This window comes from Festucalex cinctus, chromosome 7 (genome assembly GCF_051991245.1).
Source record: "Festucalex cinctus isolate MCC-2025b chromosome 7, RoL_Fcin_1.0, whole genome shotgun sequence".
Lineage (NCBI taxonomy): Eukaryota > Metazoa > Chordata > Actinopteri > Syngnathiformes > Syngnathidae > Festucalex > Festucalex cinctus.
In genome coordinates this window covers 19,896,781-19,924,619 of record NC_135417.1, presented here as the reverse complement: position 1 = coordinate 19,924,619, position 27,839 = coordinate 19,896,781, and the positions used below count along the sequence as shown (strand labels likewise).

General features: G+C 40.9%; 2 protein-coding genes across 11 annotated transcripts in view; one reads left to right on the top strand and one right to left on the bottom strand.

Moving 5' to 3' along the window:
- oxr1a (oxidation resistance 1a) overlaps window positions 1–20,605 on the top strand; it is a 168,111-nt gene extending 147,506 nt beyond the window's left edge. For 8 of the 10 annotated variants that reach the window (XM_077526092.1, XM_077526091.1, XM_077526097.1 and 5 more), the window contains 10 exons: window positions 824–1,008; window positions 3,290–3,927; window positions 5,555–5,714; window positions 7,077–7,242; window positions 12,165–12,245; window positions 12,865–12,990; window positions 16,184–16,336; window positions 16,426–16,521; window positions 18,734–18,807; window positions 18,879–20,605. In XM_077526092.1, the coding sequence (XP_077382218.1) occupies window positions 824–1,008; window positions 3,290–3,927; window positions 5,555–5,714; window positions 7,077–7,242; window positions 12,165–12,245; window positions 12,865–12,990; window positions 16,184–16,336; window positions 16,426–16,521; window positions 18,734–18,807; window positions 18,879–19,014 (1,815 nt within the window). In that variant the 3' untranslated portion in view covers window positions 19,015–20,605. The remainder of the gene's footprint in view (window positions 1–823; window positions 1,009–3,289; window positions 3,928–5,554; window positions 5,715–7,076; window positions 7,243–12,164; window positions 12,246–12,864; window positions 12,991–16,183; window positions 16,337–16,425; window positions 16,522–18,733; window positions 18,808–18,878) is intronic. The other 2 variants (XM_077526093.1, XM_077526096.1) reach the window with 2 other exon arrangements.
- Window positions 20,606–21,050: 445 nt separating this feature from the next.
- Window positions 21,051–27,118, bottom strand: sqlea (squalene epoxidase a). Its single transcript, XM_077528173.1, has 11 exons — window positions 26,624–27,118; window positions 25,729–25,993; window positions 23,991–24,168; window positions 23,812–23,908; window positions 23,620–23,733; window positions 23,343–23,514; window positions 22,204–22,299; window positions 21,895–22,037; window positions 21,728–21,824; window positions 21,552–21,639; window positions 21,051–21,489 (listed from the first exon to the last, which is right to left on the bottom strand). Exons 1-11 carry the CDS (start codon window positions 26,900–26,902, stop codon window positions 21,297–21,299), a joined length of 1,722 nt encoding a protein of 573 aa, XP_077384299.1. The 5' UTR covers window positions 26,903–27,118; the 3' UTR covers window positions 21,051–21,296.
- Window positions 27,119–27,839: the final 721 nt, after the last annotated feature.

Sequence of the window (27,839 nt, the reverse complement as noted above, 5' to 3'; positions counted from 1 at the left end):
CATGTAGTACAACTAACTGTGTATTGATGTGGTCTCAGCCCTTCTACATCAGTGACTTTTTTCTTTGTTGTTGTTACAAACATGGCTATGTGCAGTTTCTGGCTGACTGCTTATTATTTTGTTGACCTGGGTGGACTCATCAACTTGGTACCGACAAGCACCAGGTAGCCCCCAAGGACCACATAAGCAGCCCGCGGGCCTTTTCTAAAAATAGCTCACCAGTGATGGGACATTTTGATTTCCACTTCAGGCAAATTTTGAATTAATGTAGCGGTATAGCACATAACAGTGGCAAATACAAATGCCTCACACCCCGACCTCGACGACTGAGACTAACATTATTATGTGGAGCTATTGCTAGTAATACTGTCATTCATCTTTTCTAATGTGCATATCTGGTTCGCGTTTGGTTTTGACATAATACACTACATCAACGTGATTCTTTAATTCTAACAACCTGGAAGTCTTTTAATGTATTATACAAAGTTCAGCCATCAACTATCCGCCACAGGCTGCCTGTAAGCATGTTTGTGCTAGAGACCGCTTTCCTCACCAGACACACATAAAGATCCATGGTATTGAACCACTGCTGATTCACTTTCAGCTTCCAAATGAATGTATTTAAGTAATAGGCACTAGCAGTCAATAACTACTGCTTGAGTTAGAACAGTAGCAATTTCAAACTGGTCTCTCTTATACATATGACAATGGGGTTTGATTATCTTTAGTGTTAAATGAAATCTTTCATTTTCTATGTAATGAAACATTTATACAAATGACCCTTCCTCACATATCGCGCTTTCTTGCTTGTGCATTTTTTCAGGGTTCAGTAAGTGGGGTATTGCTGGTGACGCCCAACAACATCATGTTTGATCCTCACCGGATGGACCCTCTGGTTCAGGCCCATGGGTGCGAGGAGTATGGTATCATGTGTCCTCTGGAAGAGGTCCAATCTGCTGCCATCTTTAAAGAGATCACTGACCCCAAGATCAGAGAGACCGTGCCTGAGTAAGTCAACTAATATCTGAATTGATAAAACAGGGAAGAAAATGTACATACTATTAGTGGCCACTTTATTTATTTATGTATTTATGTAGTTATTTATTTTATTTCAAAATGTAAATGCTCTCCTTCCTTCTGTGATATTTACCTATTTTTAAAAGAAAACCTGAAGTCATTTTTAGTGATTCAGGGTTTTTTTTTTTCGAGCGAAAAACAAAAACAAAAAAAACTTTTCACTAACTCTTTTAAATGGATAGCTGAACCAAAGATCTTTCAAGTTGATAAGGTCAAATGTTAATTTGTTTTATTCAGTCTTAGTTCTTCAAAGTAGGTGTACAATTATTCTATTCTATATCTATTATTAAGATTAAGCGCTCCACTGATAATGAAATGCTTTACGTGCTTGAGGTCAAAGGTCATGTAGCGCATGTGTTTAAATGCCACTTGCCGCTACTTTGTTCCTTCTTTTTTTTTTGTTAGAACTAAATTAAAAGTTGCATCTTTTATTTATGTATTTATTTATTTATTTATTTTATTTATTTTTGAGCGCTTAGTATTGTTTATTCGGCAGTCATACCGATTCAACATGTCATCATCATTGCCGTCTTTTTTGTTGTTGTTTTTTGTTGTTTTTTGTTGGTTGTTTATGTGCTTGCGTGCATGCGTGAGAGTTTGTGCTATTTAATACACCTAAAACCTGATAAAAATCCCATACCCTTCACCTTAACCCAGTGCTTCTCAATTATTTTCTGTCATGCCCCCCCTTAGGAAGAAGAAAACATCTCCCCCACCCCACCATACGCTTTGTCATATTCCTCGTCTTAGCTTTCGGGCGACTTTCGTTTGTCTTTTTATCTCTGTCTTTTTCCGCCTGTCTTCTCATCCCTGTTAAATATTTTTTCATGGTGTCACTTGAGGGTCTGCTCTGCTACACTTCGTGCCTACACTTCATACTTATACTCTGTGCTGTGTGTAAAGCGTACATGCTCAGTGCAAACAAAACCCCTACACCACCGTGCGAATGCTCCCTGTGCACACTCTGCCAATGACAGTACCGCTGCCCCCTAATGTAGTGGAGGTGCAATTGCACTTTATTCTAAGACAGTAAAAAAAAATACAAATAAAAAAGCATGTTTCCCGAGGTCAAACGCACCCCCCTTGACAAAGCCTCGCGTCCCCCTGGGGGGGCCCGCCCCACTATTTGAGAAGCACTGCCTTAACCGGATACTTCAGAGTCTCACCAGAGTCGTGAAGTTGTCAGGATGGAGAGCCAACCCAGACGCCCAGAGTGGCCCGCGCCCCAGGCCCAACGGAGCAGAACGGGGCATGGCAGGCCCCCACAGTGCCCCACTCCCGCGCCCAACCCACACCCGCCACCCACCACAACCCAGCTGCCGCTGGCTGGGTTTTAAAAGTTGCATCTATCGGCGCTATTATGTCCCCTGTTTTGTGACTGCTATGCTCATTCTTATGGTTTACTTTTTTTCCCCTGTTTCACATCACCCCCAGCTCTGACCCTCTCTGAGGAAATGTAGCAAAATTCTTCTAATCAATGTGTTTCTCTTGCTGCACCCACAGTCTGATTGCATCAGCAACCAAATGACAGTTTAATTCTTTTTCGTGTTTACCAAAATAAGAATGAAATTGCAATTATACCAGGGTTAATTAAGTATGCCTTCACCTTCCTACGCTTTGGTTGTTGCTCTGTATACAGAAGGAATTAGCCACCTCTGTGGAGTCAGTTGTTTCCTCCCACAGAATCGTCTGTTTTTCTTTTGCTTCAGTTGGATTGTTTTTAAGTTGCAAGCCTGTCCAAGCCTCAATTATGCAAGGATAAATATAGTGTTGGAGCCCTGTCCAGTCTTTTGCTTTTTTTGCCTCCTCTGCTGGCAGCATGGTCTGACCAGTGCTACATTTAGCTGGTTGGAAATTTCTGGCCATGGAGCAGCTATTGTGCTGGCAATCTGTCTGTTTCACTCTCCCTCCTCTCATGCATTGTGTGATTCTGTTCTATATGATATATCTAGTGATGCTTTGACAATAACTACGGGACCGCCGCTATACAAAATGTAATAATACCAATTTTATATATATGCCACCTTTTAAAAAACACAGTAAAACATCAATGACATAATATTAAATCAGCAACAGCAATAACTACAATGCAGTACACATCAGCGCACTGTGGCAGAATGTGGAGTAGAAAAAAAAAGTCCTAGGCGCATTAGTATTTCTTGATAATGGATAGCAATTCTGGTGTGTCATTTCACACTGTTTATCTTTCCAGTGACCTAGAGCCTCTGCCATCTGAGAGACATCCTTCCCAGCAGAAGGACCCAGAACAGCTCCCAGGGGCCAATGACAGTGGCAGCACTGCCCCACGCAGCACAGAGGGCTCCATTTCAGAAGATGTCTTCACGGAGTCTGAGCTGTCCCCCATAAGGGAGGAAGAGCAAGCGTCTAGCGAGGATGTCTGTCTGGACAAGTCCTCTTGTGCCTCTACAGAGTCCGTAAAAACCGTGACCCAGGAGGAGCCCACTAGCTCAGTCAGCCAACCTGAAGAGCCTCCAGCAGAGAAGGCCTCCTCCACAGTAGTGGGCAATCCTGCAGACACTGCCACAGAAGAGAATAATCAGTCCCCGTTGGGATCCAAGCAGCACAGTGACGAGAAGCCACCAAGCACACCCACAATCAGCGCCATCACTAGCCAGGCTGAGCGCCCCAGCAGCAGCAGCAGCACCTCTTGTCCAGGGTCCCAAAGCGCAGCCGCCCCACTTGACACAGACGCCCTTTCTGTCACAGCTACTCCACTTGGGGATGCTAACGAAGGGACTGAAGTCTCCATAACAGACTCTATGCAACAAGAGAAAGTGGAGAAAGATGATGTAGAAGGAGGGCAAAAGGGCAGCACACAAAATTCACAGGGTAAACAGATTTTGATTTGTTTTGATTTTTTTCTCTCTCAAAATGAACACTATTCTTTGGTTAACTAGCTAAATAAATTGTTGACTTTTTAGAACCCTAGTATTAACTCATTTGCTCCAAAATAAACCATATAAATGTGTTTTATTTTAAATATTACCAGTGTCCCAAAGACGTATTTATACGTTTTTATGTTTGTTTGTTTTTGATGCTAGAGCATACAGAAGGCTTTGATGCAGCCTCTGAACTGAAGAGAATGGTTGAAGCAATGGTAGTTTTTACAAAAATGGCCAGCAGATGGCAGAAGAGTATGAGATCAACCAGGTCCATGTTGCAGCAAGCTGTTTTCCCCACACTTTTAAACAGATTTATGAATAATGATGAAACTTCTAATGCTAATTGCTGAAAAATGGAAACTTTTTGATGAAAGAAGAGACTCTAATATTTCTTTTGGTAGGTTCCATGTTGTTATAGCAATAGAACACAATATTCTGTGGGCCTTGCAATATCAGTCAAAATCCAGTAGAACAGCCCGGAGAGAAGGAGGCTTGCTTCAGTGAAAATGGGTCGGAGTGAATGAGTAAGTGGGCAGTTAATTATAAGCTGTTTAAACAACATGTGTGAAGATGTTTTGAATGCACATTTTTTTTCCCTGATCAGCAATATAGGGACTCTTATTATCTGGTAACTTGGTAAAGATGGGATTCAAACGCTTAATGTATGCACCTGTTAATCTGGGTCTGTCAAGCTAAATCATGTGAAACAAAGTGCATGAAGTTCCACCTGGCACCCAGTACAGTTTGAACCACTGCCCAGTCATGATAGTAGGTGACAGGCACTGCCAGAGCACTCGGGATTAGAGAGGGAAGAATGCGGCTTTTGTGTCGCTTCGAGCTTCTTGTAGCTGTTCGGGTTATTGCATCAGATTGCATGGATCGGCCCTTTTTGATTTAAAGAGACAAACTGTAGCTAAAGTTTTATTGTGCATCCAACTTGGGTTAATTCAACAGTACGTTTGGTGTTTGTGAGATAAAAACTCAAGTGGATCACTTCTCATGTGAGGATGCATTCTGATGCCAGCTGTGAAGCTGACTGCTTGTGATCAAATCATAGATGATGTATGCTAGGTAGGAACACAGCTTCACAGTGACTCATTTGGTGCTATATTACCCACATTAGCTGGACTCTGCTAAACAGTCATTTTCACACATTTTTCCTTTTAAGGAAGAAAAAAAAGACGGCGGTGTTTTTTTTTTCTTTTCCATTTTCACTCTGCCTGGCAATTATACTGCAAAAGCAGTTAACGGTTTAAGGACATATACCTCTATTTCTGCACACAGCAGCCCACACAAGTAATAGCAGCACCGTCAGAAAACAAGCTGCACAGAAATTATGATGCCTTTTGCAGGTTTTTTTTTTTTTTTTATCTTAACACAAGACTGTGTTACTTTAAAGTGTGTGCTATTACTTTATTATTGTTGATTTTCTGGCACAGAATGACCAATGTCAAATGAAGTGGCCATTACATCATATACACATATACACATTACATCATATTCACACATATAAAATTGGTTGTTAAAAAAAAAAAAGTCCCACTTTTCTTTTTGACGTTCTTTTCCTGGTTTAGGATCTGCAGAGAGAAGGAAGAGCCACTCACACAAGTTCCTTTGTCTGCGGGTGGGGAAGCCTATGAAGAAGACGTTTGTTTCAAATGCCAGCGCATCCATGCAGCAGTATGCCCAACAGGGCAAGAAGCACGAGTACTGGTTTGCTGTGCCACAGGAGAGGTCAGTCGCTCTGCACCATATGATGATGCTTAAACCTCAAGATAGTGACACAAATATGCACATTTTTCATTTAGAAATGAATCATTATACCTGTTTGCTAAGCTGTATGAAGCAGTGGTGATAAGGGACTGGCCACGGATATCAAAAATCTGTGTAGAATTGACGGCCATTACAATGTTTTTTGTTTGTTTGTTTGTTTGTTTGTTTGTTTGTTTTTTACAAAATTCATCAATAAAATGCTGAGAAACCTCCGATAATGGTTAGTTCACTGAATTCTCATTTCTTTAGTTTCATGTAAAAAAAAACATTCAGACGTATGTTCTGCCAGAAACACGGTTTAATGGGTGGGGGGGTTAAAAAAAAAAAAAAGAAGAAGTCCGAAATAGAAACTTGCCTAACTTTCACTACAAAAGCTTTATCTGTGAACCAGCAGTTGGGGCTTGTCATACTTTTTCTTTCTTGAGTAATGACACGGTGTTCTTTCCCACCAGTAATCACATTTGAATCAGACAAGCATCCGTGTCATTTTTTTAGTTAGCCATGGTTCCATTAACTGCTTTCTCAGTTATGCAACATATTGAGTGCGGGACTCAGCACTGAAATCCCACTCACTTTTTTTATTAGGAACTTAAGCAGTGTAGCCAAGTCTGTTGTTGTGTTCTGCAGGTTGCTGAGCATTTCCCACCTGGCAACCAGTTTTAACTTATGCTGTTCGTATGGATAATAGCAATGGGACATGTCAAATTCGTAGCTAGCTGAATGGTGGGTCTTGTACTGTAGTTGTTATTACCTATGTAGCTTTTCATTGCTATGCAATTAGTATGTGAGGGAAGTGCTGCTAAGGTGAACAACCGAACGGCTCATAAGCCCTTTGCTGAGACAGCAATAGGCTCTCTGTGTTCTGACCTAGATGTGAACTGAGGCGCATGATGTATCTTTAAGTAACTTTGCAATGGCAATGGAGGTTATGAAGGAGCCAGTGGCACATTTGTTAAAAAGGCAAGGTTGTATTCCATTTGTGCAGTTCCAGCACCCTCTGGTGGTTACTTTATTACTGCAGTTTAATGTTAATTGGGCATGTTTTGGCCACTGCAGTGATTAGCACTCCCATAAATCAGTCATACCAGCAAATATTTTTTTTCATATTTTTATTGCAAAAGCATACTGCCATACTGAAAATTGTAAGCATGGTTCACCAGAGACAGAATCGAGCTGATTTGTTTCGAAAAGGTTTGTACAAAGTGTTAACATCGGGAGTGCTAATTAATTGTGATACTAATCGATAAGAGATGATATTTGTTCTAATTTGCAGGCGTTTACAAATTGCCTGTGTAATTGATTTTCTGCATTTGCCCCTCCTAGGTCAGACCACCTTTATGTGTTCTTCATGCAGTGGAGTCCAGATATGTATGGTGAGGGTGTCAGAGGGATGGGACAAGAACCTGGATTTATGGTTGTCAAGAAGTATGAGGTGTCAGAAAGTGCTGTGAACGAGCCAATTACTGACCTCAATGTCAAAGAATGGGAGGTAAGGGTCTTCCCAGTTATCTTTGCCTCATGTGTGCTTTTTGTGTTTAATTGACTCAGGCTCACAGACATGGATTAATCAGTTCTTCACTATTTATTAATCCATCATCTGTGAAACCAGAATCATGTGTTGTATGTACTGTAAACTGCATTGTGTGTCAAATTAAATGTGTCCACTTGAGTAAGTTTTCTTTCATTATGTGAAGCTCAATGTAAATGTATAGTTTTGTAAACTGCTTCTGTATTTTGCATTTGTGTGAACCACATCATTCGTTGATTGTAATTTTTATGTGGACTTCAAATCACATGTATTTTATGTATGCCATGTGAATACTTGCTTTGCTTGGAATCACACATTCTGAACTTCCAACCAAAGTGTTTTGCATGTTTGTGCAATTGTTTACGATCCTCAGTGTATTGTAGAGTCATTACATGTTGTGTGACAATTGCTATTGTTGGTCAGCATTCAGCAATCAATTTTTGCTGAATGCACAATTATGCATTATTTTAAAAAATGCAGTGGAAAAACTTCATGTGCTCTAAAGGCCATGATTTCTACTTTTTGATTTTCTAATTTTCTCAAAAGTATAAAATTTCTGAATGTGCAAATGTTACTAGGAAACAAATCGGGGGTTGTCTTTGAATTTTTGTAAGCCTCTGAATGATACGGAAATTACTCCAGTCAAAATGTTTATAAAATGCAATCTTGTAAAACTTCCAATGGAAATTAGAGCCTAACTGGAATCTGGTTGTTCTATTTTAATACTGTAAATAATGACAGGGAGGCAGGCAGGCCCACAGGGACTGCGTATTAGGGAAATGTAACTTGATTTAACTTAACTTGATTAACTTGATTTTAACATGTGCTAGAACAGCAATTTTGTCAACATCGTTTCTATGCATTTGTTGTTTTACAACAAAACGTTGAGACTATGAAATGCCGGTATACAGCAACCTGGCTGGTATACTGGTATACTGCAGCTTTAATTTTTCCAGTATTTAGACAGGGTTACAATGTTGTTAACCAATAGGGTGCAGGTTCTATTTTTATCCCATGTTTTAATTGGCTTTCAGCGATGTCACTCTGATAGTATTGCGTGAGGACACCTTAAAAAAAATCTATTTCAGTGCAGACAGTAAGGTTGCCAGGGCTCAACCCCTCGATGCTTCTCTGGGGTATCCAACTATCCACACGGGGAGTTAGATGACCTGTGATGTGACTTTGTGTTTTCAAACTCGCTCTGGAAGCAAGACATGTTTTCTAGGAGGGTGAAGGGCCAAGAGAAACGACCGGCACCGAAGTATACATGTGTATGTTCATTGTTTTTACTTCATGTATATACGCTCTACAATCTTCGTACGTACTCTGTTGTGGTTCGATAGTCATGCTAGCTTGCTAGCGAAGCTAACAAGCCTCCTAGCGAACTAGCCGGTTTTGTTCTGTCACTTTTACAGAAAAAGTGGTTGCTCGTGTTTCGGGACCACATTATCTGTACAGTTATCACAGCGAGTCCGAATGCGAGAGCTGTCAAAGTTTGCTGAGCAAGCTGACATAATGATGTCATTAACTACGATGTTGCCGGGAGCTTGGAAGTTGTCTTTGGTGTGTCATTTCCTCTACCGCTTATGCATGCAGCGTGAGCATGGTAGCTAAAGACTTTTGATGAGCGCCTAACATAGTTGAATATGGAGTTTACTGTACAGTATTATGAATTATAATAGGTACAAATTGGCGTCGTCACTCGTCAGGACATAGGGTAAACTCTTTCAATGAGTGACACGAGGCTTAACTTTGAGTCAGCATGTAAACAAACCTGTATGGGTGTCAACTGAACAAGTGTTTGTGGATCGGGTTCTAGTTTAGTTGTGTATTCTATTCCTTAACTGTGTTGTATTATGTTAGTGAATCAATCTTTGTTGTTGTGTGCCTAATCAGCTGTGGAAGCTTCTGAAACATAATTTTTTTCTTTATTTCCTTTTTTTCAGCTTCAGTGACATTTTTCACATGGTAACGTCAACTTTTTTTCTACATCAGGGTATTTCATCAGTGTTTATTTTCTCTGTTAGTACATGTTAAAATTGATCTTCTCCTTACTATTAATTTCAGAAGGGATTGGTAAATATATATATATATTTTTTTTTTAATAATGGAAATAAATGAAATGGGTTTTAGAGATAACAATAGTAAATGTTGTCTCTCTTTTAAACAAATACATTTTTACAGAGCTGGTCAATTACTATTCAATATTTAGAAATATTGTGTGCTTGATAATATGAAAATTGCAGTTACAGTGAACCCCTGTTGAACCCACAATAGATAAAAACCTGCGATCCAGAGAGTATATGTACACGTTATTTCTTCTAATTACATACAATAAAAATATTTCTTAGCGCCTATTCTCACACTCTCCCGTCCATAACAAGCAAACGGTGCATGCTTTGAGCTGTCAGTCACAGTGTCTTTAAAACAGACACTTAAAATACAGTTAATTAGGTATAGTGTATTTACGCACCAAAATGTTCAACCAAACCATCTAATTTAGTCTTATGAAAGCCTGGTAGCTTAATGCTAACATAATGCAAAACGCAAATTCACTTATTTGCCCATTTCCTCGCGTTTGAAAATTTGAACTTAAAAGACGGGTTGTGAACAGCCAGTCGGTGTTGACAATGTACATTGTGAACCAAGATAGCATTTAGCATTAGCTAAAGTTTTATGCGTAACCTCCGGCAGCCTGATTGACTAGTGATAGTCAAAATTTATTTTTATTGTTTGTTTTCCCATCGGAGGAGGAGAAGGAGGAGTCCCTCCAACTCTCTGCGTGAGACAATGCGTAAACTTCCAGCATGGTGGCCCGGCCATGTACCGAGGTGTGTCATGTCACGCCAAAGCTATATCTGTAGCATAATCACTGTACAGTTATTTTATTTAGTTTGTAAACCCCTTTTTGTTGTTTTTAAAGAATTTAGATATGTTCAGTATCTTGTTGAACTAGGATTTGGCCTAACTCTAGGAAAATATATCATCAGAGAAAGACAGTTAAGTCGTCGCATGCACTTGGCTGTCTTTATTAATATGGTGGAACCATGAAACTGTATAAAAGATTAACTCAAGGTAACTTGGAGCCGGGATAGACTGTTGACAAGATGACTATAGTGCCTTCAGCTAGACATGAAATGAGGCTAGATGCAATTTTTTTCCTTTTTTTTTTTATTTTTATTTTTATTTTTTTTATGAGAATGGTGGTTAGCCCACTTAACAGTACCTGTTAAGAGAGAGAGAGCTCGTCGCTAGCAAAGAAATTACTCATGGGCAACAAATACTAGCGCGTACCATAGAAGCATATGTTGTGACAGTGTTTTTCCGCAATACACCAGGCTATAAAGTTCTATCATGCTGTGAGAGTAGACTTTTTAGCCCGTCTCTGCTTTTGATTGTGCTGTTGGCGGAACAGGAACTGTGTGTCTGAGTTGGCCACATGGGGTGTAACTTTGTTGGAATGAAGCCATGCTTAGAAGGTCACCATGTTGATCTGTCTGGACTCTGGATTGTGTGCTTTAATGGTCAGGGGCTTATGAGGATAAAATCAGTCAGACATAAAATGCTTTTGTTCCAGGACTAAGGTTTTGTCTATTGGTGCAGACCAACCAGTTATTGTCTGGTCAGTAACGTGTTGTAAAATTGCACGTTAGATTTTTACTACAGCAAATGATGAATAATGATTTATTTGCAAAAAAAAAAAAAAAGAACCAAAAATGTATTTAAAGCCTCGTTTAGAGTGCAGATCATGTAGCAAATCTCAAAATCTGTCTAAATGTTTTTTTTTGTTTTTTTTTTCCAATTGAGATGTACAAGTTTTTAGAATATATATTATTAAAATAGCATTTATCTGGCATTTGAACAGGGTTTTATATATATATATATATATATATATATATATATATATATATATATTTTTGTTATTTATTTCTTCTTATTTATTTTTATTTTTTTTTATTTTTTTTTATGAGGAAAAAAAATGAACAGGTGAGACCAGGCAACCTCAACAAAATAATGGCCGCTTGGAATCTCATACAGCAGATTAAAAGCTTCCAATGTCAACAAATGACCACTTTTTCAACATAAAATGTGAACTATGCATTTGACGGTGTTCGGTGCAGTTATTTGTGGTTGGCTACTTCCTTTCTTGCCATACGGAAAACGATGCACTTTTCTGCTCATCTTGTCTGTTTCTTAGTGGGAATTAAATTTTCTTACTGCTTTTCTAAAAAGAGAGAATTGGTTTGTGGTGAACTAGCTTCGCTTTTTGAAGCCATGTTGTTTGTGGAAACAAAAGTAAACAGGGACATGTTTTGAACTACGAGAGTCTATCTTAAAAAATCACCCTGACAAATCAAATACAATTACTCAATAAACTCGCTTATCCGGCCAGCCCTTTAGACTTACTGCTGCTCGCGTGGGAACGTGGTTTGTTTCAGGTGTTCAGTATTTTGAAGTAGCAGAAGAAGCATTTTGAAGTTCCATATTGATTACTTGAAAAATGACGTTAACAGCAGACGATGAAGTAAATCACATTCAAACAATGTTGACAATTTAGAGCTGAATGTGTATTTCTGTTTGAAGTGGAGCAGTTTTTTCTTGCATTGGTTGTCAAGTTGGAGTAGGAGGTCTTTCCATTGTTTTATTAGAGCAGTAGTTTGAATAACCATTTAACTATTTTAACAACATCCCAAATTGATCCTTTGAAACATATTACACAAACATGCAAAATGGACCGAGAAAATGTCCCCAATCGTTTTGTTCCGATGAAGTCCAGACCTGTTGCATCGCAGTGCTTCTTGCACATATTGGACTTCAGTAATTGCCAGTAATAGACCTGGCAGCGTTTTATGTTGCACCTGTCCCTGTCTTTGTACTACCAGGTAGTCTCTATGACGGAGTACCACCGTCGGATCGATGCTCTAAACAGCGAAGATCTGCGCTCGCTCTGCAAAAGACTTCAGGTGCCCAGACCAGCTCTGTCTGCCCGCCCACTCTATAATGTGGCCAACCCTGCTGCTGTCCCTGCCAACACAGGCTCTTTTAAGCTTCAGCAGACTGCACACTTCAGCAGTTGTCGCTGTTGCACACAAATGCATTTGCAAACCAAATTGTGTCACTGCTTTGATTAAAACATATTTTCTGAAGTGCACAAAACTTATTCAAACCACGTATGAAATAATTTCCCGAGCAGTTGACTGAAAACATTTATCACTTGAGCACAGAGAAGTTGGCTTGTTTTGACTGAAGGTTTTGTCATGACTGTAGTCTTATCTTCTTGTGGCAGGCTTTCCTTCCTAATGTTTCCAAGCAGTCTGCGTACAAGCTAGTAATTACTAGCTATTTTTGTTAAATATGCATATTTTACTTGTGTTTTATATTGGACACACACAAATAAGTGTGGTCAAAGACATCCCAATAGAAAGCTGTGTTGGATGAAAAAATGAGCTCTCCCTAACTCGTCTAGATTACCTCCTAGTCAATATAGTTGTAGATATGGTACTCTCCCATCCGTACTCTCTGGAATCTGGGAAGGTCGTTATTCGTGATGTGCTATGCACTGACTGGTGGTTGTTGTTGTAGATCACTACCAAAGAGGAGGTGAACTCCAAGCATGACACGTCCAGCAAAACTGAATTGGAGCCCGAAACATTCAAACCAAACCTCAGAGAGCCAAGTGATCTCCTGGAAGCCGATCAAATTGAGAAGGTATAGTGCCTGCTGCAGCTTTACATACACAATCATCAGCTCATAACGATGAGCAAAGTAGGACACAGTCGAATCGCCAAGTTAATTTCTTGTGAGAATTTTTCACATAGGAATTAATGGGAATGCAAACCCTAATTCCAAAGAAGTTGGGACAGTCTGTACAATGTGTAAAAAAAATAAAATAATAATAATACAATGCAATGTTTGGAAATCCTTTCCCACCTATATGTAATTGAATACACTACAAAAACAATATATTTAATGGCCAAACTGATCAACTTTGTTGTTTTGCAAATAATGCAAGGGGCATGCCCTCAACTGAGCACACTAATTGTTGACTCTTTCTTTGTATGTGGAATTCTTTCCTCTTTCCTTTCTTTCCTTCTTGCTTGATATACAGCTTGAGTTGCTCAACAGTCTATTATCGTATTTTGTGCTTCATAATGGGCCACACATTTTCAGTGGGAGACGGGTCTGGACTGCTGGCATGCTAGTCTAGTACTCACAGTCTTACTATGAAGCCATGCTGTTAGAACACATGAAGAATTTGGCCCACCATTATCTTGCTGAATTAAGTAGGAACACCGCTGAAAAAGTCGTTGTTTGGACGACGTCATATTTTCTTCAAAAAACTTTCGGCATTAAAGGTCCCTTCACAGATGTGAAAGTTACTTATTGCCATGGGGACGGACACACCCCCATCCCATCACTGATGCTGGCTTTTGAATAAAACTCTGGATTCTCTGGATTCTATTTGGCCTGTAGACCACAATGGCCATGATTTCCAAAAACGTGGACTCGTCAGACCACAACACACTTTTTCCACTTTGTCAGTCCATCTCAGCTGAACTTGGGCCAAGAGAAGCCAGCGACATATCTGGGTGTTGTTGTTATATGGCCTTCGATTTGCATGGTAGAGTCTTACTTTGCATTCGAAAATGTAGCGATGACCAGTGATTACTGACAATGCTTTTCTGACACGTTGCTGAGCCCATGTGACATGACAATATGCTTTACGCAATGTTTTTAATGCAGTGCCGACTGAGGGATCTAAAGTACATGGGCATGTAATGTTGTTTTTTTTGCTCTTGTCGCTAATGTGCAGTGATTTCTCCAGAGTCTTTGACCAGATATGTAGATGATATGCCTAAATTCCTTGCAATTGCATACTGAGAAATATTCTTACACTGTTAGACTATTTGCTCATGCAGCTGTTCTCAAAGTAGTGAACTTCATCCCATACTTTCTTATGAGCTTCTTTTGGGGATGCTCCATTTAATACCCAATCATGAGTCATGGCACTCACCTGTCTCAAATTAACCTGTTCACCCCTTGATTGTCTGGAGCAGGAATAGGGAACCCTGGTTCTTGAGAGCCACTGTCCTGACTGTTTTCCATTTTTCCTTCCTCCAACACAGCTGCCTCCAATGATCAGTTAATCAGCAAGCTCTGTAGAAGCCTGATAACAATCTTGTTCATGAATCAGGTGTGTTGGTGGAGGGAGACGGGCAGGACAGTGGCTCTCGAGGACCAGGGTTCCTTACCACTGGTCTGGAGTGAGGGCTGACAGTCATTCAAACCTGTCACTGTGGAGGTCTTGGCTACTGGTATGATGGAGGTGGTCTTAGAGCGATTGGGACAAACACTATTTGGCGGGAGGTGTTGAATGTCTGGTTAGCACATTGGTCAACTGGTGGGCAAAGTCCCTTAATGGTGGCGGGTTAATTCTTCGCAGGGTTTTTCTTGCATTGTTTGGGATAAGCTAAAGGCATGTCATCAGGTGGGAGTGAGTGTGAGTCTGATGTTTGCGATGTGATGAAAGAATGAGAGAATACAGTATTGTAGGGGAGGAGTGTTTATTAGTTTGACCATTAAATATCTTGTTTTTGTGTTGTATTCAATTCAATATAGGTTGAAAATGATTTGCAAATAATTTTCTGTTTTTATTTGTGGTTTATGCAACTTCCTGATTTGAAATAAATAAATTGGGGTTTGTAGAAAAATTCATGAACATGAATGCACTTTAAACCTTCTGCCCTTTCTTGCGCGTCAGGAAATAAACAATTACACACCTGCCCTCTGCACAACTGCTTCGTGTTCAGTGCATGCTGGTGCCAATTTATTGTCGGCAGTGCAGATGCAACAATGAACGTTTAGGTGACCTGATGACTGCCCTACCCAAGTACAGAAAGAGTGAAGACAGTTTGACAACAATAACAACACTGCAGAAGTGGCAATTCCTTCCAACATGACAGTTGACAGACGGCTCAAAATGTGTGAATGCTGAGACATGCTGTACCAGAGCTCAGATAAAAAAAAAAAATCAATAATAATAATAATAATTGAGGACCATAATGTGTGAGCAGCATAGGTTTGAGATAAGAGCAACGTGACCCAATGCTTAGTCTGTGCTATTATATTTTGGAAATTATAAAATAAGATATTGCAGTTAATTGTTCACCTTTGGCATTTTGTGATTCCGTAAATTACAGAATGGTTGAGTTGTGAGCACTTTCAGAATGATGAAAATGTAAACCTCAACATCAGCAGGAAAAAGCAGGTACCTGGCTGGGAGATACGCATGTACAAATCTGGGTCACCAAGCCTTAGTGTTACCGCATGTGTGTTGTAGACCCCGCAGGCCTTTTGCCTTTACACACACTCGCACACCTTCAAATGGGTCCCAGTTGGCGCGTTGACCGATAGATTGCCAATATGCGACTTCCCGTAATCACCCCGAGGACATAACTCAGGCACCGCAGAGGCGAGCCAAGTGGAGCCTCATCTGCTCGTGGCATCGTTTTCAGGCCCCTCATTACAGCAGAATGTGCTGAAGCTACAAGAAGAGGCCAGAGACTGATCAACTATTCCAGACACAATGTTTGGCGCTGTTGTACCAGACAGTAAAAGTGCATTTTTATCCGTTTTTAGCTGATCTTCAAAAAGAAAGCTGCGAGTCCCATCCAGTTATCAGTTAGCAAAGTTGTTGTTAAGCCTTCAGAGTGTCAGCAGCAGGCGCTCTCATGTGGCACTCTTTTTCTCCAAGGACATCGTTGGCTGTTTGCAGCCATGTTACTCTTCTTGAAATGGCAGATGGTGTTAAAAGGTCGCTGCAGATGTAATTGAGCGTTGCTCGCTGTACCCTTTTTAGGGTTTTTATTCCCTTTTGTGCCTCCTCTTTTCCGTCACGCAGCTTGCAAAGAATTTGCCGCCGCGGACCATCGGTTACCCGTGGACGCTTGCCTTCGGCACGTCGAAACATGGCATGAGCATCAAGACGCTGTACAGAGCCATGCAGGGACAGGACACGCCAGTGCTCATGGTCATTAAGGATAGTGATGGACAGGTACGCCTTGACATCAACACAGTTTTAGTGCAATGCTATGTAATTGGACCCCCTGAGTCTTGTAAAAAAAAAATTCTGTTTCATTCCAGGTTTTTGGTGCCCTAGCATCAGAGCCCTTTAAAGTCAGCGATGGCTTTTATGGCACAGGAGAAACCTTCCTCTTCACCTTCAATCCAGAGTTTGAGGTACACATTCGCCATTAATTGCAGGCTTTCAAACATTTGAATTGGCTGAAGATTTCGTCATCAAAAGTGTCGTATGGAGGGGGGGAAAAAAACAGAACTGTGTAAAAGATGAAACATTAGATGCATTTACTGCACACCTACCTACCAGGCTAGCAACTCATGACTCACAACTTAAGCAACAAACTGACAGCCAAACATTTAGCAGGGCTGGATTTTGCTTTTTGCGCTTTCCTCAAGGTCCTGAGGGGTGGATGGGCGTTTCAAGCAGGAGTTTTTCCAAGTAGGTGAGGTCCAAGCTCTCGTCTTGACTTGTCTTGGGACGTGTTCTTACATTTAGTGGTAAAAGTGGTTCAGTATTTTATTCTCTTGTCAGTTTAAAGAGATTTAAGGCACATTATAATGAGTAATCGGGCGGCACGGTGGATGACTGGTTAGCACGTCCGCCTCCCAGTATTGAGGTTTCGGGTTCGAGTCCAGGCTCAGGCCTTCCTGGGTGGAGTTTGCATGTTCTCCCCGTGCCCGTGTGGGTCTTCTCTGGGTACTCCGGTCTCCTCCCACATTCCAAAGACATGCAATTCGGGCGCTCCGAATTGTCCCGAGGTGTGCTTGTGAGTGTGGATGGTTGTTCGTCTCTGTGTGCCCTGCGATTGGCTGGCAGCCAGTTCAGGGTGTACCCCGCCTGCAGCCCATAGCCAGCTGAGATAGGCTCCAGCACCCCCCGCGACCCTTGTGAGGAACAAGCTGTTCAGAAAATGGATGGATGGGTGGATATAATGAGTAATCTTTGCATTTCATTTTTAGAGGGTCTTATTGCTCACATTTTTTAATATTTACAGGGATTAACATCAATTGGAATATAAATATTGCAATTCTGAACATGATTACAGTATTCATAATAGGTACTGTAGTTGTAATAATTAGGAAAGGTGAGGCCAAGGCAGCTTCACACACCAGGATGTATATGTTTGTTGTTATTGTTTTCTTCATTATGTTTGAGAAAAAGCTGATAAAATACATAGAGGACATGACATAACAATTACAACTTTTAGTGTGGTTATAGTTGATGCTAGAAAATGTAATTGAGATATAGATAAATATCAGTTGGGCAATTTAATCGTTACGTCGACCCATCATTGATGGATTCGTAGCTGATAAATAGTTATTGTGAAATATTCGTTTTAAAGAGAAAACTTCTATGATCAGACTCAAGAGTCAGAATGTGTGGAAGTAGCGAGAGTTGCTTTAAGTCATGGTTTGTTCTGTACGTCTTTGCACGTTTTGCAACCTTGAATGAACCCTGTTGGGGGAAAAAAACAACACTCGCGGGCCGCGGTGTTTACGCTAGCAAGCTGGCACCGTTTAATGAGATACGGGCTTTAACTTTAGCAGTTACTAACGGCACATTTCACATAAAGTCAATCTGGCGCTAATATAGTACTACCATTACCTGGAGTGTTGATAGGAGAGAACGCTTGCATTACTAGCGACCGTTGCTGCTGGGTTGATCCCACCGGACTCCGGAGCGCTCACAAACACGACAGATGGTAATCACATGCTGTGTGTGCAAATGTTTTTGCATAGTGCTAGTGTTTCCTCCCTGAGATGAAATATCCAATTTGCAAATATTGCAAGTTGCCCTGTTGTTAGTTTTTCTTGGAAGATGTCGTCAAACTTTCGAGCGTGGCGGCATGTTTGTTGCTCGTCTTGCAATGAAATGTCGCGTGCGTGGTGATGTCATCATCCCACACGGAACCATTAAGGGAATCATTGGCAAGAACGGCAAACGCACAAGGAATTAAAACACTGGGAGCGGTTTTCGATTCCCATCCCTAATCCTGACTGGATTTAAAGAGAGCATATACAGGGGAGTAACTTTGTCGACTCACACATGCAAACATGTAATTCCGAATTTTTCAGAAACTGAGATTTTGACCTAAACCCGCATATTGACGGCATGTAAACGTAGTCAATAACTGACGTGACCTCGTCTTTGGACAAATGCGACCTTGAGGAAACAGACAAATTGCTGCAATTAAATCATCTAACTTTCGTAAGCTGTGAGTTTGTTCAATATGATTGCCTGTGAGATCTGATGTTTATTCAGGTGGCACATACGTTGTCATTGGGTTAATGAGTATTTCAAAGAAAACCATGTCAACAAGGATATGTCATGCAATATCATCTGATATAGGAACTCTTGTGTGTACAACAGGTGTTCAAATGGACGGGTGACAACATGTTCTTCATCAAGGGAGATATGGACTCCTTAGCTTTCGGAGGTGGAAGGTGAGTTGAAGAAAGTGCTGTGAACAGTGGCAAACATTTGCACCACGCCACTTAATTTTCTTCTCTCCTAGCGGCGAGTTTGGTCTGTGGCTGGACGGTGACCTTTACCACGGCAGGAGTCACTCGTGCAAAACATTCGGGAACCCCATGCTGTCGAAAAAGGAGGATTTCTATGTGCAGGACATAGAGATCTGGGCTTTTGAGTAACAAGGTGGGTGCACCACGGGGGAAAGACAAGTCCTGCATTGAGGCAGATTGAGGAGCGCTCCTCCTTGGAACAATGGCAACGTCCCCACCCTAACTGCACATCAGCGGGCTTCCCAGGTCGGAAGCCCGCTATCGGATGCTTGTTGTGCGTTACTACTGCAGTTACTCTGGAGCTTCTTTTTTTTTTCTTTCTTTCTTTTTTTTTTTTTTTTCTTTGAGGAAAAACTACCTTTGTGTGTTTCTTGTTCTGGCCTCGTGCAGCATCTTTGCAGCGTAGGGGGAGAGTCCAGTTGATGTAAAGGGATCGCGACAGGGACTGTGCCGCCCAATTGGTCTAGACAGGTGTCCCCAGCAGCCACTCACCTTTTGTCCATGCAGTTGGACGTTACTCGCGTCAGGTCAGGGAGTGAATGAGGAGGAAAGAAGAGAAACACATTCCTATTCACGGGGTGAAATGATAATTGTGGGGAAACGGAAAGGGAGGGGTACAGTGACACCAAGGTGAAGTTTTGAGATGAGAGATTTGGCTTACTTTGTTCCATTGAGTTTTCCTCCCACAGCCCAAATCCAGGTGGTCCTCTTGAGGCTAAACTAATGGAGTATATTGTGTGTGGTCGTCCTCCTGTCGTTCACTGTCCTAGCACACCATCTGAAAGCACATAGCTATAACCAGATCAGCCATCGTCGTAACGTTCTGTTCAGTGGGTGTACGTGTGAGTCCAGCTAACACCGGCTGTACTGTTAGTAGACAGTAATGTGTTGCAATAGATTTTGTGGAATATGCAAATAACTGTCCTGTGACCTCAGATAACCCCCGCCGGGGCCCGCGTCGGCACTTTGGCCGCCACCCGCGGCGCTTTCAAGAGAGGAACGTGTAAAGCTTTTACGTCTTGATACACAAAGCCTGAGACGTGCTCAAAACGTTTTACATGCATATATGACAATTATATATCGCTATGTATGATTATATAGGGATGTATATAATCATATATATTTTGCTGTTAAGTGTGACAGTGATCTATTTGTGCTGACATGTCAGCTGTTACAATATAATGTATATTACCCTGTAAATGATGCTATATACAGTAAATCTATATGACCAAGTGTGGATTGGTGGGTTTGCTTCTAGCACTTTAATCTGGTGTCAATCGTCAAGGCCAGGTTCTTAGATGATTCTATTTAGCAGTAGCTGTACAGTACTTTTTGGTTTAGATCCATAAGATGTTAACTGTTAGTAGGAAGCTTGCTGCTACCAATATCAATCAATTATGCCCTAATGCTATGTGTGGAAAAGGAGGGCCACTCTGAGGTCGGAAGTGGGGTGGAATGTGGGTCGGTGCAGCCGTGAGGGCTGCCAGGTGAGTCTCAAGACAGGTAGGTATGCTGGCAAACTGACCTGGGAGGCTGCCCAAACCTCACCCAAGGACCCTTCTCCCCACCACCACCCCTCTGGTCTTCTGCACCAGTATTTGTGTCCTTGTGGAGAGTCACAAAGAATAATATGGATAATTCTTCCAATGATTTCACCTGAATACCATGTATCAGTGATGTATGAATTAATAAAGGTAATAAATTAATGGTTATCACCAGGGATATGTTGACATTCGTCATCTTTCTTTGCATGTTTTAGTGCATTTGTCTGTTTTAATCACTTTTTGAATATTTTAGCCCTGTAGCACCCTATAATGTCAATAATGTAATAATTTCACCAATAATGTAATACAAAATCCTTCCCAGGAAATGATTACATTGTAGGGTTCACATGCCCTTTTACTATAACAGCTACCAACGCTCTTATGTAACAGTCAACTAAGTGGGATGGCCCACCTAAAAATGTAATAAATTGCCACCATTATTGGTACAAATGTTACAATATCAGTCTGGAGTTTTGTTTTGTTTTTTTTGTTTTTTTAATGGCAAAGTGCAAATTTTATGACATTTTCAAGAAAGTATTACTTTAGAATGTGCTACAAGCCCTTATGAAAAATGACAGATCATTAAATTGTTGATATACTACCAAAAGAGTACAGGCTATCCGTCTCTTAGAAAATAAGTGTTTAATTTCAGGGGGAGAAAATGTTCAGGATGGCACGTGATCAATGGGGAGACACAACAAACTCCACATGAAAAAGTAATGTGGTTCTTAAGGCAAAGTCATGATGGGATAAATTCACAAACTAAAAGTGTCCAATGTGAAGCTGTGCGCTGAGCACCACATTTTTGGAAAATTGTGCTCATTATCGACACTTGGTCTTGTCTCTGTGCACCAACGAAGTGCTCCTTTAGTACACCAGGTGCTTGAGCTCCGAATAGATGAGCGGGAACATGACGGTGCAGGCTCGGAAGAGGATCGCTCCGCTTTTCCATAAAGCTCTGTGCTTGGTCCTCCAAGACTCACACTTGAAGTTGAAGTAGATTGCGTACAAGGCCACAGCGAAGAAATGCCCAATCAGGATCATTGGTTTGGGTGACAAGCTGGAAAATAAATGATGTGATTATTATGTAACGGCATAGAAGTATAAACTTTGTGTACATACACTGAGAGAAGTCCAACTGGTCCAGCGATGCACTCTCCTCCAAGTTTGAAGTACTGAAAGCAGGCTTTCCTCAGCTCATGCAGTGACTCTGATCAAAACACAGCAAAATGACACATTTCTTTTCTTTGCATATATTTGCAAGCTAACAACAATGTTTGTCGGATCCAGACACTCACCATCTGTGGCTGCAAACAGCTCGTACAGGGCCTGTGCCAACACGTTCACCACAAAAGAATGTGATGACTTGCGCTCCCAGTGGAATTTTTTCTTTGCCTATTAGGTGGTTATTGACTTGGGGTTAAACAAAAAAATGCTGATTGGCAATTGCGGCATCTGCTGTCACCTGTAGCACGGCTTTGTCATCGAACAGGTCCGGAATGTTCCGCAGCAGGCTCCTCCATATACGGACGTCATTGAGGGCCACGCTCATCCCTCCTCCAGTCAGGGGGTGCCTCATGTTGTATGCGTCGCCCAGTAGCAACACGCCTGCAGACCACAAAAATGCAACACGTATCAAACTAAAGACATATGAACTCTGCCTAGCAACAAGCATGCAACACGGCCAGGAAAGGTACTACAGTACTGTGTCAAAATCTTGAGGCCTTTTTTCATCTCTGTGTGAGAAATGAACAGCTTCCATATGAGTCTCTACCTGGCTTGTTGACAGGAGAGGGAGGGAGGAAGCTGGCAGGCATGGACCTGACACGATCGTTCTGTAGCGCCTCCATAAAAGGTTCTTTTAAATGCTCTGAAGAGAGGCAAAGGTGGACAGAGATCAGTCAGCCACCTTGCCACAAAGTTGAGTGCATGTGCCAGATGTCTAAAAGTGCCCGATCAATACGTTAAGGTGACCCACCGCCAACATTTCAGATGGACCGCTGAACATTAGCGCAGCTTTCATAGTGCACCTCTGATATTTCAGATAAAAAGCTTTGAATGTGCCTTGCAGAACATGAAGACGTAAACATATTCCCTTACACAATAATTATGTTGGCTTCACATCAGGTAAGGACACAAAAACGAAATTCTTGCAGTTCAAGTTGAAGCAAAAGAAGAAAAATAGTAATTGTGGAAAATTATGTGATTAGAGAGAGAAAATCTAATGTCGGGTTAAACCTGTCCCTGAGGAGCATGAAATAAACAGGAGTTGGAGTTGATGTATAAATTATTTTATGAACAGCAGTATGGATTCCACAAAAATCATTCTGCCCACATAGCCCTCTGACACAGAGTTGACAAGCTTTATACTGCCTAAGAGAATAGAGTTTGCATGTGGTATTTTTTGGGGGGGATCTTTCAAAAGCATTTGATGCTGTCAATCATGACATTTTACTTACAAAAATGCATAGATATGAATTTCATAGCCATGCTCTGAAGTGGCTTAGTAATTATTTACTTCTGAGAGGTGTTTGATACAAAGTGAGGCGCCACAAGGTTCCATTTTAGGGCCATTATTGTTTTTCTTACATATATTAATGATTTTGCTGCAGTATCAAAACAGTTGTGGCTGATATTTGCAAACAAATTTTAGTTCAAGAATGTGTAAACTAAAACTAAGATGGTGTTTGTTGTTTTCACTTCCTGTTTTCAGTGAATTAAAGATTTTCAACATGACCATTTAATTAAATGAGCTGTGTTATTCCCACTTTTGTTGTATGTTCCTATTGTGTCTTTTCAATCAAACTTCAAAATACTTTGAGGAAGTGGGTCACTGATGATTACATGTTAGTGTGGATTTTCATTTTAGCCGGCATTTGATCTTGTGTAAAAAGATGCATGTCTCGCCATTACCTGGCAGTTGAGGGTATACTTTCTCGGCCAAATACTGCGGAAGGTTGCGTGGCATCTCCCCCCTTACATCCACAAGCACTCGGGTGTGGCTGGAGGAGATTTGATAGACGAGCACCGGGCTGGGGTTGGCCAACACCAATTCCGCATGGTTGGCTTTAAACTGGGGGCAGTCCTATCAAGTACAAGCCAATCGTTAGATAAATAAAGTCACGTGTTCATGTTGTTGTGTGTGCACGTGTGTGTTGGGGAGGCTTGTGTACAAATAAAAGAACGTCACCTTCATGAGGCATCCAACAAAGTGAGAAGAAACGTGAGCTTTCCCAGATACAAGACTCTTCCTGAATTTGGAGAAACATCCGTCTGCCACCACTGTCAAGGCTGCACGCACTTCCTGTAAGAAGTCCTCATCCTCATCAGCAACTTCACACTCAAATTTCAAAAATACATACATACTATTTCCATTTCTCACCTTAATGTCCCCGCTGTGTTTATCTTTGTACTGAATTCCAGTTACACAGCCATCCACTTCCTCCAAGCTGGTCACGATGCCTTCTATAAAGGTGACACTAGGGGGCGTAAATGCGCAAATGATTGTATATGAATTGCTGACATTTGCATTTTCCTGAGGCGTCTACTGTCTGTACTTACTTGGGCTCAGCACGGGCGGCCTTCCGTAGGCCCATGATGAATCGCCCATGATGGAAGGCACGTCCGCACTGGACATTCTCCTCTTGCTGAGGGTAGGGGATCTCCACCTCTGTGCTGCTCTCCATGTCATGGATCACATAACCATTCACCACATGGGCGTCGAGACCCTCCACAGAACCTGATGAGAGTGGAGATGTCGCACTTACTTTCAGTTCAGATGAATAACGCATTATGAAATGAGAAATGGTAAATAATTGATTGATTGCTATTATTAAATGTGTATAGGGACTGGTCATTAGAATACTGTAATGATTCAAAGTCATCCATATGGCATGTTTTTATATCCTTTTGTACCGGTTTTTCAGGTAGATTGGTATGTTTACTGTAGTTGCGGCACCTTCAGTAATGTAATGTTTTTTTCTACATTTCTTTGTTATTATTTTCCTCTTGTTGTTTCCTCCTTTACTTCGTGCGGAGGAAAACGACCACAACTAGATTAGTTCACCACAAGGACAGATCAGGCAAGTAAAATCAATTGTAGGGAATTATGTCATTTGTCAAGTTTACATCAACTAATATAGCTAAAGGGATACTTGAATCATTTCACCATTTTTAAAGGTAAGGAGCTAATGTTTTGTTTATAATTTATTTAAAAACTTCATTTTTCATGTAAAATTAATACCTTTACAAAAACACATTTTGCCACTTGCTGTCACCTGAAAATGACATCACGTGTGCTCAGGCGGATACCGACCAATCATAGCTCAGTTTGCAAACGTCACATGACCAAACCCAGAAAACAAGTGAGCCGTGATTGGTCATTATCTGAGCTCTGAGAACCTGATGACATTTTCAGTCGACAGCAAGTGGCAAAATGTATTTTAAAAGGTATTGTACATAAAAAATAATGAAGTTAGAAGTTATAAATTATAGCCAAAATATTAACTTTTTAAAGCTGAAAATGGATATAAGAGTCAAGTATCCCTTTAACAGACACAAATATTTGTCTGCAATCTAGGTCCAGTCCTACTTTTTTCCAAGAAGGTGAAGTTATCAAGACCCTTTACAGAATAACACAATGCGTACAAATGACAAATGACCGGTATCTGAGTTCGGTGTACACTAGGGATGTGACGATAAGGGCAATATCATGATATCGTGATATCAAAACTGCCACAGTTGTTTTCATGTTCGCGATATTTAAAAGGAAAACATCTGTTAAAAAGTCAGGTTGATTTCCATTTTTGCAGTTCTAGCACCCTCTGGTGGCCATTTTTTGGAGTGCAATTTAATTTTTATTAGGGATGTTTTGGCCCTTTTATGTTTAAAATCTGAAATCAGATGAAGTGGAATGTAATATGCCTGTGAACCAGGTCAATATGTGGAGGAGCTCAATGTTTGCGTGCATAAACAAGTAAGCGCCTCGATATTGTTATTAGAGACTGTAGGTAGTTTATATGCATTACTGTTATGTGCAAAAGCACAATATTGTGCTTTTATATATGGTGTCTTTTTTTTTCTTTTTTGTTACAATATTGTGACTTTTGTTAAATATCGGCAACTTCCCCACAATATCGTGATAACTATCGAATCGTGCGCTTCATATTGTGATTCGTATCGTGATGTTTGGATATCGTTACATACTGTACACTGCAAAAACAAAAACAAAAAAGCCTTGAAAATGAAGTTAGTGGTCTCATGCTTGTCGCTGCGTATCAAGCACTTGGAAGTCACTGACCTTCCAGGCCGAGTTCTTGGAGCGCTCGATAGCCTCCAGGTTGAAGCAGCTCGCCCACGATCCTGTCGGGCTCCTTCAGGTCCCTCTCCACCACCGTCACCCGTCGACAGTCCCGCGCCAGTACGGCCGCCATTGCCGATCCCAGGACGCCGGCCCCGACTATCACCACATCTGGCTCAGCATCTGTCCCGAGCCCGACGGACGTGCCAACTTGTGAGGAGGATGTGGAAGATGCACTAGCCACTTGTTGCCTTCTTCTTGGGCTCTATCGGGGAAATTAAATAGAGACATTACAGCGCTAGCCAGAAGCTGAGCTCTACTGCGTTTGTCTACAGACAAGATGTGTGGCTTGGCTGCCAATTACAATTGCAATCCCTTATTTAATATTGTTGTTCTTTACATGCCTACTACAATACATAATTTGGTTATTATCCTTTAGTAGAAAAATTGTACCAAGCTTTCACAAGCCATAAAAAGAAGAGTGGCCTATGTTTGCGATTTACAAAAACAACACAAAATTGGAATTTGAAGTACATTAAATCTGTATTTGAATTTATCGTTCAAGGCGGAATACAATTTCACAACATCTGTTAAATGTGCATGATCACCACTCATTTTCCAATAAAAGAATAAATGATAATTGGGTTTTTTTTGTTTTTTTAATCATGGTTTTATACCAGGCCAGAGCTGATGAAATCTGTATATTTTTTCAGTGATCAAATGTGCTCTTTTATTCAGATAGCTACACAGCACTTTTATATTAAGATTCAGTATGTACTTCAGAAATAAACGTTACATGTCTGCACCCATACACATAAACAACCAAATCGTTTGTAGTGCGATATAAAACAATTTTTGAACACGTGAACATCCCTCTCTTGGGGTACATTCTTACCTTTTGACACGTGTTGCCCGCATTGTGACGAGTCTGTGACGAACTTTTCGGGATGAGATGGTTGACGACAGGCAAAAGGGACAAGAGGCTCAAAGGTGAACTTAACACCTGAGAGATTCTGAGCTTGTGGCCATGGAAGTATCTGAAATAAGACAACAGCAGTCCAACGGACAGAAATAAAACGAGGGCTGTCAGAAGCTCTCTCTGAGCCAACGTCCAAACAGCTCCGGATTTTTTGTACAGATAAGTGAAGCTGGCTAGTCCCAAAAAAGTCCACATCTCGGAGTTTATAATAAATAAATAAAAACAAACAAACAAAAGTGAAGAACGATTTGATTAAAAAATAATAATAATATTGGGGCCGTGACGCTAACTACCGACTGAATTGGGAGACGAATTAATCTTCATCCATTGTTGAATAAAGGTGCTCCAACATAAATCGCCACTTTCGTAACTCATGTTAATTCGTATTAGCTTGCCAAATCGAGGGATGCTGAATATCAGATGACAATGAGCGAGACGCTGCCTCTTCGGATTGGCTACTTCCACCAGAACTTTCCCAGCCCTCCAATCAGATGAGACGCACCGGTGAGCAGAGCTCACGCTATGTGATGATTGGAGTACAGGGGGAAAGTAAACGGTCCACGCGCACGCTGATTGGATCGCCAACTGCCAGGGCGAATAGTATGATGTGATGTCAGAAAGGTGCAATTTTATGACGTTCACTATTACAGCAAACTACCAGAGAGACTCAAAAGTGTTGGAAGTTAACCGCAGAGGAGATTGGATCAATAGGAAGACGTCGAACAAGGGCCACTCGCCGAATGGATGCCATTTGCGTCCCAATGAACTCAAAGTATATTGCAGCATTAATCCACGAAACAATAACTTCAAAAGCTGCCATTCTCACAAGCGTTCACTTACATGAGGATTCTACATTACAGGACACATCACTCCTCTATCGCTCTAGCTACTCAAATGACAGTTTCAGTACAATAAACAAGGACAAAAAAAGTTGCCTGAGATGGGGAAATACACATTTTTAGTTGTTCTATAAGTACGGTATTTTATTGGATTTAGAGTTGAAAAATGGCAGAGGTTTATTGACATCAACTTGACCCAAAAGTTCAAAATTAGAAGGTGTGTAAAGTACGTCAATTTAATTTGAATTTTGTCAGATTATCTTAAATTTAAATTATACAATAAACCCACATAT

Excerpts from the sequence above, each read along its gene's own strand:
- sqlea (XM_077528173.1), bottom strand. The coding sequence starts at position 26,902 with ATGTGGACTTTTTTGGGACTAGCCAGCTTCACTTATCTGTACAAAAAA. Across the intron at positions 23,515-23,619 it reads TTGTTGGATGCCTCATGAAG|GACTGCCCCCAGTTTAAAGC; the intron begins GTGACGTTCTTT and ends TGTACTTGATAG. Across the intron at positions 21,640-21,727 it reads GCTGTTTGCAGCCACAGATG|AGTCACTGCATGAGCTGAGG; the intron begins GTGAGTGTCTGG and ends TGTTTTGATCAG.